The following is a 15,367-nucleotide window of genomic DNA, read 5'->3' on the forward strand; positions in this document are numbered from 1 at the left end:
TCCACTAGTAGTTTTCTTGGCACACTGCCATACCCTTGTTTTTTTTTTTTTTTTTTTTTTTTAGCATGTAGTCCGTGGCTGCTTTTGTGCTTCATTGGCAGAATTGAGTGACTGTGACAGGGACCGTGTGGCCTGCAAAGCCTCAAATATTTACTTTCCCTTTGGTCCTTCCCAGGAAAAGTTTGCCAACCCTTGGTGTTGTGGATTAAAACAGAGATTCTGTGTTGTTCCAAATCCTGGTTCCAGTACTTGCTGGCTGTGTGACAGGGGCAAGTTACATAACTTCTCTGTGCTTCAGTTTTATTATCTTTAAAATGAGGATAATCATAATACCTAGCTCATGGAGTTGTGAGATTAAAACAAGATAATGCTTGTAAAAGTCGCAAGCATAGTACCAGGCGCATGATAAAAACTGTCTTAGCTATTAAACTAAAAAAGTTTAGCTTGATAATTAAGCAAATGAGTAACTAATAATAATAGTATATTAAGTCATTTAAAGTAAATTAAATATATACTTACTTATTTCCATTTTTAATTCCCATTTTTCAAGAATGAGGCAACTCCGGTTTAGAAAGGTTAACTTGCCCGGAGCTACACAGCCAGCTAGTGGGAAAAGCAGGATTCAAGCCAAGGCATTTTGACCTCCGGGCCCATGTTGTTACTTAACCACTACCCTGTTTAGTGGGCCAGAGGGCTCACGTTCAAGAGCAGTGGTAGATAACTCTGATGGACCGAGGGATGTGGATTACAGAGGGCCTGGAATTCATTCAGTCGGCAAATCTTGAATCCCTATCGTGTCAGTAACACTTGACAGGCAGTGGTGTGAAGTGGTGGGGGTGGGCAGGCAGCAGGGGAGGGGACAGAGCATGTGGCTATAACGCGTAAGCCCCTGCTCCCTAAATGAGGGCTAAGACCCGAGTCAAAAGTGAAATCACACAAGGAGGTGATACAAGACTTGTCATGAAGCGTTCAATGCCAAGAGAAGAGAATTTGAACTAGATATTCCAGCCTAAAAGAGGGAAGGGTCTTCAAACTGCCATGCTGAGAGAGACCCCCTGGGTGAGGGTGCAGGATGGGGGCGTCAGGGACACAGTCAGGGGCCCTTTGCAGCTGTAGGGGCGGGCGGTGATGAAAGCCAGAAAGACAGACTAAGGCAGTGGCAGGGATGGCAAGGAACATCCCCAGAGAACACTTCACAAGGTTTGGAGAAGGAAGAGGAGAATGACTGAACATGGGGATTGGGCAAAGGAAGCCAATGGAGGGACATGCGGAGGCGACATTTCTGGCTTTCTCCGTGGGACCAGAAGCGTCATGTCTACGTTTGCTCCCCTCTGAAGCACATATTTTGGGGATGTACGTGGGCTTTACCTAGGGGAAGGGTCTGCTTCATTATCTTAGTGATAGTCATGTTTTCAAATGATGTAACTTAATGCACTTACTGGACTAACCTTTTAAAATTTCGTTTCAGTTGTTTGAGCTTCTCAATTTCTTGGCAGAGAATTTCATCTTCTCCTACATGGGACTGACACTGTTCACCTTCCAGAACCATGTCTTTAACCCGACATTTGTAGTAGGTGCATTTGTATCCTTTGTTATGTGTTCTATTTTGAAAACTTGTTTTCACTTGAGGCTTGCGCTTGTTTTCTGGAGGGGTGGTTGATAAGAATACATTTAAATATATGAAACTTTCCTCTGAGTAAAACGAATAAGGATTTCGACTCTTGTTCCTATTCTACTGTATTCCATTCTCTCTTCGTTGTTGTTGAGTGCACAGATAACACAGGTCAAAATGACAGAAGGAAGTCCCTACCCATCCCGCCAGTCCCCCAGAATACAACTGTCCTCTGTCATTGAAGGGGAGAGAGAAAGAGTGGGTCCTGGGGAAGAGTTTGCACTCTGCTCCCTAAGGCAGTGGTTGCAGGAGGGTGAAAGGCCGACGGAGGCTGCTTTCTTCTGTCTTAGTCTCTGTCTCTGTCTTTAAAAAGCAGTCGAAATGGAAAAGCTGAGTCCATGAAAGCGAGTGCCAACCTCGGGAGAAAGCAGGTGAAAATGGAATCTAACACATGTGGAGAGGGGTTGGCCTCCAGAGGGAGGAGGCACAGCTCCACCGTTGTCCCAGGAGAGGACAGGGTGTGTAAAGATGGCTGCTGTACACGAGTAAGATGGCATTCCTGCCTGCTGGCTTCTATTTTTATGTGTGGAGTAGGAGGTGGGAGCACCTGCTGAGAAGGAGGTAGGAGCAGGCGGCCTATCAGTTTTCTGTTGTAGAACAAATTAGCCTAAAATTTAGCAGCTTAAAACAACAAATATGTATTACCTCACACAATTTCTGAGGGTCAGGAATCCGGGAACAGCCTAGCTGGGTTCTGGCACAAAGATCTCTTGCAAGGTTACTGTCTCGCTCTGGGCTGGAACTGCACTCTCTCAGGACTTGACTGAGGGTGGGGGATCCTCCCCAGGCTCACTCACATGGCTGTTAGCTGGAGGCCTAAGTTTTTCTCCAGGGACTTCTCCATGGGGCAGCTCACAACATAGCTTCCCCCAGAGGGAGAGCGTCAAGATGGAAGCCGAAGTGTCTTTTATAACCTAATCTAGGAAGTGACCATCATCCCTTCCACCACATCCTATTGGTCACACAGATGGACGCTGATACAGTGTGAGTAGGGACTACACAGAGGGGTGAGTACTAGGAGGCGGGGATCATTGGGAGCCATCTTGGAGGCTGTCTTCCACAGGTAATAGGAGTTTGGAGGAGATTTGGAAATAGTTGTAGAGAGTGGGGGAGCAAGTGAGCGAGTGAATTGACCAAAGAAATGCTGTGGGATTGCTGAGCGGTATTAGGGACCCATTTGGGTTTGAGGAATAGGTAACTGACAGTGGAATCAGTCTGCCCTGTTGTACTATTGTGTCCAGGAGTACTTGGCTGGCAGCATGAAGAAGACTGAGATGGGTCCTTGCAGGTTTGGGGTCTAGTTCAGTGACTACAGTGAAATCCCAGAGAGGGGCAGATGAATCCAGGGTATAGGGAAGAGTGTTATTTTTTAATTTCTTTTTCTTAAGCTTTTTTTTTTTTTTTTTATTTTGAGAGAGAAAGAGAGCGTGAGTGGGGGAGAGGGAGAGAGAGAATCCCAAGCAGGCTCCGTGCTGTCAGCATGTAGCCCGACTCAGGGCTCGATCTCACAAACTGTGAGATCATGACCTGTGCCGGAATCAAGAGTCGAGACACTTAACCAGCTGAGCCACCCGGGCGTCCCGGGAAGAGTGTTAATAAGATGTGGCTGAGAATGGAAGTAAAGAGGAGAGAGGGCTGGACTGGTTGTTTGAGGGAAGAGTTGAGAACTCTTTGCGTGGGAGGTCCCAGGGAGGTGGGGGAACCATCCGAGTGGGATAGATAAACAAACATGGAAGCAGAGAGTGTGGTTGGGGGTGAGATGTTTGAATTAGTGGTTTCCAAAAGAAATAGTTTTAAAAACTGCTTCAGAATGAAGTTTCTGCCAAAGAGATTAGCAGAGGGGCGCCTGGGTGGCTCAGTCGGTTGAGCGTCCGACTTCGCTCAGGTCATGATCTCACGGTCCGTGAGTTCGAGCCCCGCGTCAGGCTCTGTGCTGACAGCTCAGGGCCTGGAGCCCGCTTCAGATTCTGTGTCTCCCTCTCTGTCTGCCCTTCCCCCATTCATGCTCTGTCTCTCTCTGTCTCAAAAATAAATAAACATTAAAACAAAATAAAAAAAAACAGATTAGCAGAAATATTTTTTAAATTAAGACTTTAAGCAGCATGTCTGTGAAAGTGAGGTCTTACTGAAATGCCATTCTGGAGTGTTTTCGTCTTCTGGGAACGAACTTCAGGCAAAAAAGAGAAAACCCTATAAATAAGAGAGGAACCCTAGCTGGAAGACTCCCATGAGACCAGTGTAACTTCCTGTCCTGCCAGTCTTTGAAAATTTTTTGAGCAGTCAAGTGGCTTGATCCACTATACTTCTCCAGAAACGAGGCTAAATATTCTCCATAGGTTTCTGAGTCTGTTAGGAATTCCGGTTCCTCGGTACAAATGCCTACCATGAACATTGACTTTTACCGGGAGAGAGTTGTCCTCTTGCTGCCTCTATCAGTTCGGATGTAGGTTTGGTTTTATGTGACAGTGACCCAAATTAACCCAGGTTGAAGCAAGGTAGAAGTTTCTTTCTTTCTCATGTAAAAGTCTGAACTGGTGTGGCAGCTCTACCTCACAAAGTCATCAGGGACCCATGCAGCCTCCTTGCAACCATCCTTGGGGAATTGCCCTTTCTCTTAGGGGCCAAGGTGGCTCAGCCCTGTGTCCGCCGATTCTTTTTAAGGACGTGACCCAAGACAGGTACACATCATTTCCACTTTAACATCCATTGGGTTACACTTACCTACAAGAGAGGCTGGGAATTACATTCTCTATCTAGGTGCCCATGTACACAGATGAAAATTGGAGGCGGAAGTGAGGAGTGTGTCCTCCTAGAGAGGAAGGGAAAGATAGATATTGGGGATAAAACTAGCAGTCACTGCCATGTTGGCCCACATGTTATTTTGTTTTTTCTTTTTTCAAGGAATCACTATTTTTTATTTTTTTAAGTTTATTTATTTATTTTTGAGAGAGAGAGAGAGAGAGAGAGAGAGAGAGAGAGAGAGAGGCAGAGGCACTGCACAAGTGGGGGAGAGGCAGATAGGGAGAGAGAGAATCCCAAGCAGGCTCAAACCCATGAAACCATGAGATCATGACCTGAGCCAAAACCAGGAGTCAGGTGCTTAACTGACTGAGCCACCCAGGCGCCCCACGGAATCGCTATTTTTAAAAAATTTTTTCAACGTTTTTTATTTATTTTTGGGACAGAGAGAGACAGAGCATGAACGGGGGAAGGGCAGAGAGAGAGGGAGACACAGAATCGGAAACAGGCTCCAGGCTCCGAGCCATCAGCCCAGAGCCTGACGCGGGGCTCGAACTCACGGACCGCGAGATCGTGACCTGGCTGAAGTCGGACGCTTAACCGACTGCGCCACCCAGGCGCCCCGGAATCGCTATTTTTAATGGTCTTTGTAGTCTACAGTAGTTTTAGATTTACAGAAAAATTGTGAGCATAATACAGAAAGCTCTCATATACCCCATGCCCAGGTTCCCCTGTTATTAACATCTCACATTAGCATGGTGCACTTGTCACAGTTCGTGAACCAATATTGGCACATTATCATCACCTGAAGCTCATACTTTATTCAGGCTCTCAGAATTTTTCCCTCATGGCCTTTTCCTCGTCCAAAATCCCATCCACGATGCCACATTTCATTTAGTTGTCATGCTTTGTTAAGTTCTGGTCGACCGTGGCGGTTTTGCAAACTTGTTTTTGATGACCCTTGATAGTTTTGAGGGGCTACTGGTAAAATGTTTTGCAGGGCGTGTCCCGACCAGAATTTGTCTGACATCTTCCCCGTGATTAGCCTGGGGTTGTGCATTCTTTGGGAGGAAGTCACAGAGGTAAGGTGCCATTCTCCTCGCGTTGAATCAAAGGTACATACTTGCAGGCATGTTAATAATGTTGGCGTCAGCCTTAATCACTTGATTGAGATAGTGTTGGTCAGGCCACTCCACTGTAAAGTTACTCATTTTCCCCCTTTCTATATCGTACCGCTTAGATGGAGTCCATCTCCTCAAGGAGTTCTTTCCATGGGGTATTTATCTGTCCCCCTCCATTTATTGTTTTCTTGTCATTTATATCAGGATGGACTCAATGGTATTTATTTTATACTTTGGGTCATGATACATTACTACTTTCTAAAATCTTGTTGCCCAAACTGTTCCTGCTTTGGCCATTTGGAACTCTTTCAGTGGGTACTTTGTCCCTTTGTCCCCTTACCACCATCGTTATGTGTTTTGAATTTTTTTAAGTTTATTTATTTTGAGAGACAGCGCATGAGCGGGAGAGGGGCAGAGAGAGAGGGAGAGAGAGAGAATCCCAAGCAAGCTCTGAACTGTCAGCATAGAGCACAGTGCAGGGCTCGAACCCACAAACCATGAGATCCTGACCTGAGCTGAAACCAAGAGTCGGATGCTTAACCGACTGAGCCACCCAGGGGCCCCGAAGTTTTGTTTTTTGTTTTTTGTTTTAAGTAGGCTTCACACTCAGCGTGGAGCCCAACACAGGGCTTGAACTCACAACCCTGAGATTAAGCCCTGAGCTGAGATCAAGAGTCAGATGCTTAACTGACTGAGCCACCCAGGCACCCCTTGAACACTTCCTTACTTCCTAGGGAAGATGCTTCACACTCTTCTTGTATATTTTCTGCCCTAGCCTTGAATCAGCCATTTTTCCAAGGATCCCTGGTTCCTCTTATTGGGGAATGGTATTAGATATCAGGATCTGGGCTGTAGTGTATTCAGTGCCATTGAGGTATCCTGGCTTCTAGGCCCTCTCAGCTGACACAGGGAGGAAATATGTATGTATATGCTAGCTGCTATATGTGCGTATATCTATAAATACATATGTAACCATCCGTATGTCTGTTAAGCTAAACATAAGTTCATACTGATGTCTCCAACTCTAATCTGTTACCACGTGCATCATCCTGGCCGCCTCCTCTTGACTGATCTGTGAACTCCGATTCCAATAGTGAGAAACCTGGCTCCCACCATTGGAGACCAAACTTCTGAAGATGGTCTCTCACCATCTTGAATGTGTAGTCTAAATAGCATTAATGGTAAAAAAGAAATTTGCCTTAACCTATTAATTTTAGGTTGCTATTTTCTTGGGAAGAGCTGCTAATATTTACCCCTTGTCCCTCTTACTTAATTTGGGTAGAAGAAGTAAGATTGGATCAAATTTTCAGCACATGATGATGTTTGCTGGTAAGTTGTAACTTTCCCTCTCTTAGCCTACTCCAAGAAGCCACTCACCACACATATGCCAACTTGATTTTAAATGGAAATGATGTGCTAGTAAGATGAGACTCCCTGAAATGTGGAAGTCGCAACCTCCAATAGAAAATTCTTTTTATAGTGTCCGATTCCCTTCTGTGAGAATGTTTTTCTGGTTTCAAATTCCTGGTTTAGAAATACAGCACATGTAGTGGAAAAGATAAAGATTAATGTATTTTCACACAAAAACCTGTTATGTATTTACGACAGCTGTATTCACAATTGCCAAAATCTGGAAATAGCCCAGTGGGTGAATGAATAGGCAAACTGTAGGATGTCCATGAGGCCACGGAGTGCTCCTCAGCACTGAAACACCAAACTGTGGATAAGCACAACATGGACGAACCCTCAGGGCATCGTGCAGAGTGAAAGAAGCCAGTCTCAAAAGGTTACATTCTCAAAAAAGACAAAAGCGTAGTGATGGAGAAATAGCTCGGGGGTTGGCAGGGGTTTGGCAGGGTGACAGAGAGGTTGGGCTAAAACTGTGTGGCCCCAAGGAATTCGGGGAGGGGGTTGGTGAGGGCGACGACACTGTTCTGTGTCTTAGTCGTGGTCGTGGCCACACACTTTGATGCATCATCAAAGCACATGGGACTGTACCCCAGAAAAGAGTAGATTTTAGTATATGTGAACTTAAAAATAAAATGTTAACTATTATTAAAAGGTCAGGGCATGTCAGTATCATCTGCTAATTCTCTTTATCTGTGTATGCTTTCGTATGTTCATGTAGTTGTTCATGTGCTTCTGAGTTCTCAGAATGTGCTTTATTTCTCTGAATTTATGAAGCTCGCGTTGGTAATGAGTTATCGAAGGAAAAGACCTCTTCCGTTCCCTTCTAGGCCTCCGCGGCGCAATGGCATTTGCTTTGGCCATTCGGGATACTGCAACTTACGCACGGCAGATGATGTTCAGCACCACGCTTCTGATTGTGTTTTTTACTGTATGGGTATTTGGCGGCGGCACAACTGCCATGCTGTCATGCTTGCATATAAGGTAGGTAGCGCCTGGGGACCTCATTTGCAGTTAAATGATCATTCAGGGGTTTTTTTCTTTTAATTAGGAGAAAATTCTAAGCTTTGACAAATGTATGAGGTTTTATTTCTTTCCTTTAAAAAAGTATACAACGTAGTACGGAGAAAATGGGAAATGGGCAAAAGAAAGTAGTTCACACTTCGAGGGATGTCCTTCCAAGATCTCTTGCTGTGCATTATATATATATTTTTTTAACAAAAAAGGGGCAACACTACAGGGATTCTTGTAAAGTGATTTTTAAATGTAATCTAGCATGGACATTTATGTCAGTAAATATATTTACATCATAATTTAGTGGCTGCATACATCATAAGTTATTTAAACAAATCCCTGTCTTTGGACTTTTGCATTGTTTCTAGGATTTTTCTAGTAGCATTAACATTTGAGGATTTGCTATTAGTATTACCATTAACAGTGTGAATGTTCATAAACGCATAAATGTTTGATCATTTCCTAAGGATCCATTCCTAGGAGTGGAGTTGCTTAATCAAAGGATATGCATATATTTAAGGCTTTTGACCCATATCACCCGATCAAATCAAAACTGTTTCTTCTTATCTGCAGCCTGTGAGACAATCCAGTTTGTCCCAACCCTAATCAGTCCTAGACATTATCTTTCTCTCTCAACTTTATGATCACCACTGTTGCTAACCTGACAACCCAAGGCTAAGATTGTGAAGTGTTAAATGCATACTCATTAATGTATTCAGTTGGAAAGCTCCCTGTATCTCAAGAGTTCTGCATTGTTTCCATGGATACAGCAGCCTGTGTTGCTAAAGCTTTTGTAGATTTTAGTTCTGTGTTTGGCTGAAACTTCATAGACCCTCTACTGAGCCTCTAGAACATGTAGGGTTCATTAGAGAAAACAGCATTTAACATTTTATAAAATCTCTTCTCCATGTTTTTCATTCTATTATGCCTTTCTCTTTTTTATTTTATTTTATGTTATTTTTTTAATATGAAATTTATTGTCAAATTGGTTTCCATACAACACCCAGTGCTCATCCCAACAGGTGCCCTCCTCAATGCCCATCACCCACTTTCCCCTCCCTCCCACCCCCCATCAACCCTGTTTATTCTCAGGGGTTTTTTTACATTTTTTTTTATCATTTATTTATTTTTCAGACAGATACAGAGCATGAACGGGGGAGGGTCAGAGACAGAGGGAGACACAGAATCTGAAACAGGCTCCAGGCTCTGAGCTGTCAGCACAGAGCCTGACGCAGGGCTCGAACTCACAGACCGTGAGATCATGACCTGAGCCGAAGTCGGACGCTTAACTGACTGAGCCACCCAGGCGCCCCTATTCTCAGTTTTTAAGAGTCTCTTATGGTTTGGCTCCCTCCCTCTCTAACTTTTTTTTTTCCTTCCCCTCCCCCATGGTCTTCTGTTAAGTTTCTCAGGATCCACATAAGAGTGAAAACATATGGTATCTGTCTTTCTCTGACTGACTTATTTCACTCAGCATAACACTCTCCAGTTCCATCCACGTTGCTACAAAAGGCCAGATTTCATTCTTTCTCATTGCCACGTAGTATTCCATTGTGTATATAAACCACAATTTCTTTATCCATTCGTCAGTTGATGGACATTTAGGCTCTTTCCATCATTTGGCTATTGTTGAAAGTGCTATTCTAAACATTGGGGTACAGGTGCCCCTATGCCTCAGCACTCCTGTATCCCTTGGATAAATTCCTAGCAGTGCTATTGCTGGGTCATAGGGTAGATCGATTTTTAATTTTTTGAGGAACCTCCACACTGTTTTCCAGAGCGGCTGCACCAGTTTGCATTCCCACCAACAGTGCCAGAGGGTTCCCATTTCTCCACATCCTCGCCAGCATCTATAGTCTCCTGATTTGTTCATTTTGGCCACTCTGACTGGTGTGAGGTGATATCTCAGGGTGGTTTTGATTTGTATTTCCCTGATGAGGAGTGATGTTGAGCATCTTTTCATGTCATTATGCCTTTCTCTTAAACATTCTAAAGACCAGCCAGCCCTAAATCACACTTTGAATGTTGTTATTTTTGTCTTTATTTCTCTTTACTATTCAAACTCCTTTCTTCCAATTTCTGTGCTATTATGGCATATAATTGAAAATAATGTTCTTATAATTCTGATCATGACTTCAGGGAAGCCCTGGCATTTGTTGAGCACCTGCTATGTGCTGGGCATTGTGCTAAGTGCATTTCACATATTTATCTTATCATAACACCTCCATTTTGCAAGTGAGGAAATAGTGGCTTTAGAAGTTTCTAAGCTGCTCAAGGTCATACAGAGAATGAAGTAGCAGACAGAGAAGCCTCCAGTCTCACCTTTCTCGTGGACTGTGCTGCATTGAGAAATGAGGGTGTTAAATTTCAGAAGGATTAAACTCCTTTCTTAAGAGCTTGTAGGTGAAGATTTTTCCTTATTCTACTGAGAACAAAATTAAATATAATTTATGAGAAATAATGCTGTCCAGTAGAGTCTCCGTTCTCTTTCCTGACTGACATCCACACAAAATTACCCATGCTTACCCCCCCTCCAAGAAAAACACCCCTTCTCATAGAGTTGAATCAATCTCACCAGCTCTGCAAGTGCCTTGGCCCATCTTGCCTGTCCCGTAGCATAGTTTGGCACTTAATTATATGCATTGCCTTACAGTCTTAGATTAGTTCTTTTTATTGTTGTTTTGGGGTTTTATGAACTCTGTGTGAGCAGAGGCTGGATTTTACGTTTCCTTTCCTCCCCTGAAATGTTTCTAGTGCAATTTTGAGGATGCTGATAAGTCCTTAAAGTTTAAGATTCATGCAGGCTTAGATCTGACTCTGGGTTCTTGCTCCTTCATTCACCAATTCTATGATCTTGGGCAGGTTCTTTAACCTTTGTGAGCCTGTTTCCTCATTTGTAACGTGTGTGTGATAGTACCTGCCTCCTCCAGGGTTGTTGTAAGGATTCAGTAAGCTAATGTCTGTAAAGCTCCTAGCACAACATTTCAAATGTACCTTTTATTCATTCATTTGATTAATACCAATGGATACCAACCATGCGCCAGGCACTGTTTTAGACTCTTACTGGTTCTCAGGTTGGGGGAGGGAAGGCATTTGGCAATGTCTAGAGACATTTTCGATTGTCACAATCCCAAGAGAGGAGGCTGCTCCTGGCATCTCGTCGGCAGAGGCTAAGGATGCCCCTTAATGTCTGGTAGTGCACAGAGCAGCACCCCACAACAAACAGTCATCTGGGCTGAAATATCAGTAATGCAAAGGTTAAAAGACCCTGCTCTGGAGGGAGGGATATAGTGGTAGCAATAAGATAGAAAAGGTCCCTGGTCTCATGGAATGTATACTTCAGCGGGAAAAGACAGACAATAAGCTAGTAAATGAATAAATGAAGAAAACAATTTAGATGGTATTAAATACTGTGACAACAAACACAGTACTGTGATAGTGACTGGGGATAGAGTGAACTTTATACCCAGAGGTAAGCTAAGGTCTCTCAGGTTCCATTTGAGCTCAGTCTACCTGAATGACAGGACATTGAGAGTTAAACAGTGAGCGAGAAGAAGAGTGGTCCAGGCAGTGGGGAAAGCAAGTGCAAAGGCCCTGAGGCAGGACGAACTTTGCCTGTATAATGAACAGGAAAAAAGCCCACATAGCTGGAAATAGTGATTGATGGGTAGGTAGGAAATGAGGTGGGCAAGACCCTACAGGGGCAGGAGTTGGCAAACATGTCCTGTAAAGGGCCAGATAGTAAATATTCTAGGCTCTACAGCCCATATGGTCTCTGTCTCCACTACTCAGCCCTAGCGTGAAAGCAGCCATAGATAATATGTAAATCAGTTGCGATGGCTGAGTTCCCAGCAAACAGGAGGCATACCAGATGTGGCCTCTGGGCCGTAGTTTGGGAAACCCTGCTATCTGGTCTTGTAGGACATGGTGAGGAGTTTGGATTTTAAAATCCGGTGGGAAATTGTGTAGGATTTTAAAGCAAGGGAGTGACATGATCTGTTTTACGGTGTGAAAGGATCACTCCAGCTGTTGTGCGGACAAAGGGTCCTCAGTGAGCTGGAGCCAGCCAGCCAGCTTATCCCTGTGTCCTTTCAGGTAGTTTGTGACAGTCACACTTGGCTTCCTGTCATTTCCCGCACACACTTGGCAGTCCTCTGTCTCCGAGCCTTTGCTCCTACTGTTTCCTCTGCCTGGAATTCTCCTTCACCCCCAGGAAATAGCACAGCTCAGAGGCCTCCTCCCTTTGCCCTCTTCCAACGGAGCCACTCTTCCTTCCGTGTGCTTCCCGCGGGTATCTCTATGACAACGCTTATTTGGGTTGGCCTCGTGATGACAGGAGTGCTGTACGAACTGCTGTTTAGTGAGGATGAAGTGATGCATCAGATACCTTTAAAATCTTTAGATACATTTTCTCATTTAATCCTTGCATCAACTCTAAGTGGTGGATATTATCCCCATTTTCCAGGTGATAAACTTGGAGTTCATTGGACTGCATAACCCAAGTTCACACAGCTAGAAAGGGGCCGAGGCCAAACTGGAGCCCAGCTCTCCTTGATTGCAGAGCCCTTGGGGGATTGTGCTCTAGTTGTTTCTGTAGCCCCCACTAGTCTGTGAGCTCCTTGAGGGAAGGGGCTGTGTCTCATTCGTGTCTATGCCCTGTGCCTAGCACAGTGCCTGGCAGATAATAAATGCTCTGTAAATGTTTATTACGCTGACCTGGCTTCTAGTAACATTCTGAGTGTTACAAATGTGCTATCTCCAAGACCACTAGATGTCACTTTATGTACACAAATGGGTCCAGAGTTTAATATGGCTAAGAAGGTATTAAACAGCTTCTGGCCATTTAACACAGAGGAACTGAGCCTTTCTTTGAATTATGAATCTAGTCATGGCTGTCCGTTTTCAAGTACTTGACCATGATTCACTTGCCTTCCAGATGAGGTCTTGCATCATTTTCCTCCCTTCGGTGTGTTTGTATTCTGAGATGCTCCTGCTACAGCTTCTCGCACTGCTGTTTTTTCTGTGTTGTCTGTAGTAGTGACCTTAATCGATAAACATTTGAGCACCTATTGTGTATCAGGTACTGTGCTAGACTCTGGGGATACAGAGATGAATTGAGACATGGCCTTTACCCTCAAGGAGCTCACAGTCTATTTGGGGAGACTGACAGGTAAATAATTATACTCTACTCTGCTAAGTGTTCTAATAGAGGAATCTAGAAAGTGCTGTAGAAGAATGGAGGAAAGAATGATTCCACCTGCAGGGGTTATAGAATGATTCGTTCGGAATTAGAAAAAGTTGTCGGGAACACATGAAGGGCCATGTGTTTCAGTTAGAGGGGATGGCCTGAGCAAAGGCATGGAGGCTTGGGAGAGGACAGGGGCCAGGGAGAGAAGGGGGTGGGAATGGCTAATAGAGGATATGTAGAGGAGAATGAGGAGAAATGAGAGTGGAGAGGTAGGTCAGAGTGGCAGGGGTCGCTAGTTTGTAGCATCTTCAAAGCCGCCCAAGGGGGTTTAGACTTGGCCCTGTCGCTTGTAAGCCACTCTCAGTCTTTTGCCAAGGGAATGACCCAGTGAGTTCCGTGCTTTAGACACCTGACTCTAGGGGACAGCCTGGCAGCTGGACAACCTTTTGGCCACTGCCTCCGACCTCATGAGTCAGAATGAGGCCTGAGCCCGAGCAGTTGGGATAGAAAGGAAAGAAGATTTGGGAAACGGTTTAGAGAAAGAATGAACAAAGTTGGTGGGTGCTGGTCTTGAGGGGAGAGAGGGGAATCAAAGAGAGCTTCATAATGAAGCTGTTCCCTGGGTTACGGAAAGCAGGAATTTTAAGCACATAAAAGATAATTATGAAGAACCGAGGCTAATATCTGTCCATTAGCCTATGAAAAAACACTGTAACCGGGCCCTCTCTTCGGTCATCATAACAGAATGTTGCCATGAGAGCTGAGAGGTCCGAAAACACGCAGCTTCCTCCTGGAACTGCATTGTGCCCGCCTTATGTTTGGAACTAGCCAGCGGTTCCTATTCGGCAATCAGGGCGGCGCTGCTTTCCCCGACTCTGCTTCTAGTGCACTTCCATTCGGGGCCGAGAATGTTATTTTTCTGAAACTGGTCAGTGGGATTGCAGGAAGGGAATCATTAGTAGACCCTGCCTGCCTCAGGATCCAAGCTGTTGCTAAGGAAAGTGGCAGGGGCCAAAAATCGACATCAACAAGCAGAGAGAAGCAAGAAAATGTTAACCATTCCGCAGCTCGCATGTTAGGAAAAGTAGCTGCCTGACACTGTTCGTATGTGAATAGACCTTGACTTGGCCTCAAGATCTCATTTGCCTTTTGTGTTTCTCCTTTAGGGTTGGTGTTGATTCCGACCAAGAACATTTGGTAAATATGCGTTTGTGTTGTCTCTAGCATTTTTGTCGAATGTGCAGCTGTTTGGAAAGACAATGGTCTACTCTAGACTTCACGCCACTATTATTTAGATCCTGTCCTGTTTGTACCAGCTTTTAACTGACATCATTCCTGGCTTTTCTCACTGCTTGATAGAGACAAAACCAAATTCTAGACAACATGTGGTTATCAAGGGTGACAGCTCTCATATCTGTGGGCCAGCCTGGGCTTTGGCCACGAAGGGGAACAGTCCCTTAAGCACTCCTGGGTTTTCAAGTGACTGCTCTGGCACAGGGAGCCTTTTTCCACTCTGGTTTGAGCATGAAGGCTTGTCTCTGATGTCAGCCTCACTCCAGCTGCTCTTGCTGTGTAACTTTCCAATTGGATGACCAGCAGCTGCCCTTGAGAACCGCCTGGAAGCTTTGCAGTCTTCAACCAGTCTTCCCTGACTGTTCAGGAGAATGCACTTCCTTGCCCTGGGCCTCAACCTTGCTTAATCCTAGGTGTTCACTTCTCATTTGTTCCTCTGAACCTGAGCCTGAGACTGACCATCCTTTTCTGGTCTTTTCTATCTGCTTTTTAAAAAATAACTTTTTTAAGTTTATTTATTTATTTTGAGAGAGAGCATGAGCAGGGGAGGGGCGGAGAGAAAGAGAGAGAGAGAGAGAGAGAGAGAGAGAGAGAGAGAGAGAGAATCCCAAGCAGGCTCTGCAGGGTTAGTGCAGAGCCCAACACGGGGCTTGACCTCATGAAACTGTGAGATCATGACCTAAACCAAAATCAAGAGTCGGACACTCAACTGACTGAGCCACCCAGGCGTCCCCCCATCTGCTTTATAAGGGTCTCTGAGCACCACTGAATACATGACTCTGTCCTAAGACATTAGATGGGAAATCACAGAAATTAAATTTTTAAAGGTGGAGAGCATCTCTTTTAAAATACATTCTTTTTCTGGTCTGAAACGAGCCGTGGTCTATTTGTCTTCAGGGTGCGGTTCCCCCCAAAAATACATTTCTCAGATTC

At 44.6% G+C, this 15,367-nt stretch overlaps 1 protein-coding gene across 4 annotated transcripts in view; it reads left to right on the forward strand.

Annotated features, from left to right (window-relative positions):
* Positions 1-15,367, forward strand: part of SLC9A6 (solute carrier family 9 member A6) — a 53,939-nt gene that overhangs the window by 24,701 nt on the left and 13,871 nt on the right. For 3 of the 4 annotated variants that reach the window (XM_042974148.1, XM_007098490.3, XM_042974149.1), the window contains 4 exons: positions 1,469-1,582; positions 6,750-6,861; positions 7,770-7,923; positions 14,308-14,338. In XM_042974148.1, coding sequence (XP_042830082.1) covers positions 1,469-1,582; positions 6,750-6,861; positions 7,770-7,923; positions 14,308-14,338 — 411 coding nt within the window. Of the gene's footprint in view, positions 1-1,468; positions 1,583-6,749; positions 6,862-7,769; positions 7,924-13,033; positions 13,124-14,307; positions 14,339-15,367 lie in introns of all 4 variants that reach the window. The other variant, XM_042974150.1, reaches the window with a different exon arrangement.

The sequence above is a fragment of the Panthera tigris genome, chromosome X (genome assembly GCF_018350195.1).
Source record: "Panthera tigris isolate Pti1 chromosome X, P.tigris_Pti1_mat1.1, whole genome shotgun sequence".
In the NCBI taxonomy this organism is placed as follows: Eukaryota; Metazoa; Chordata; class Mammalia; order Carnivora; family Felidae; genus Panthera; species Panthera tigris.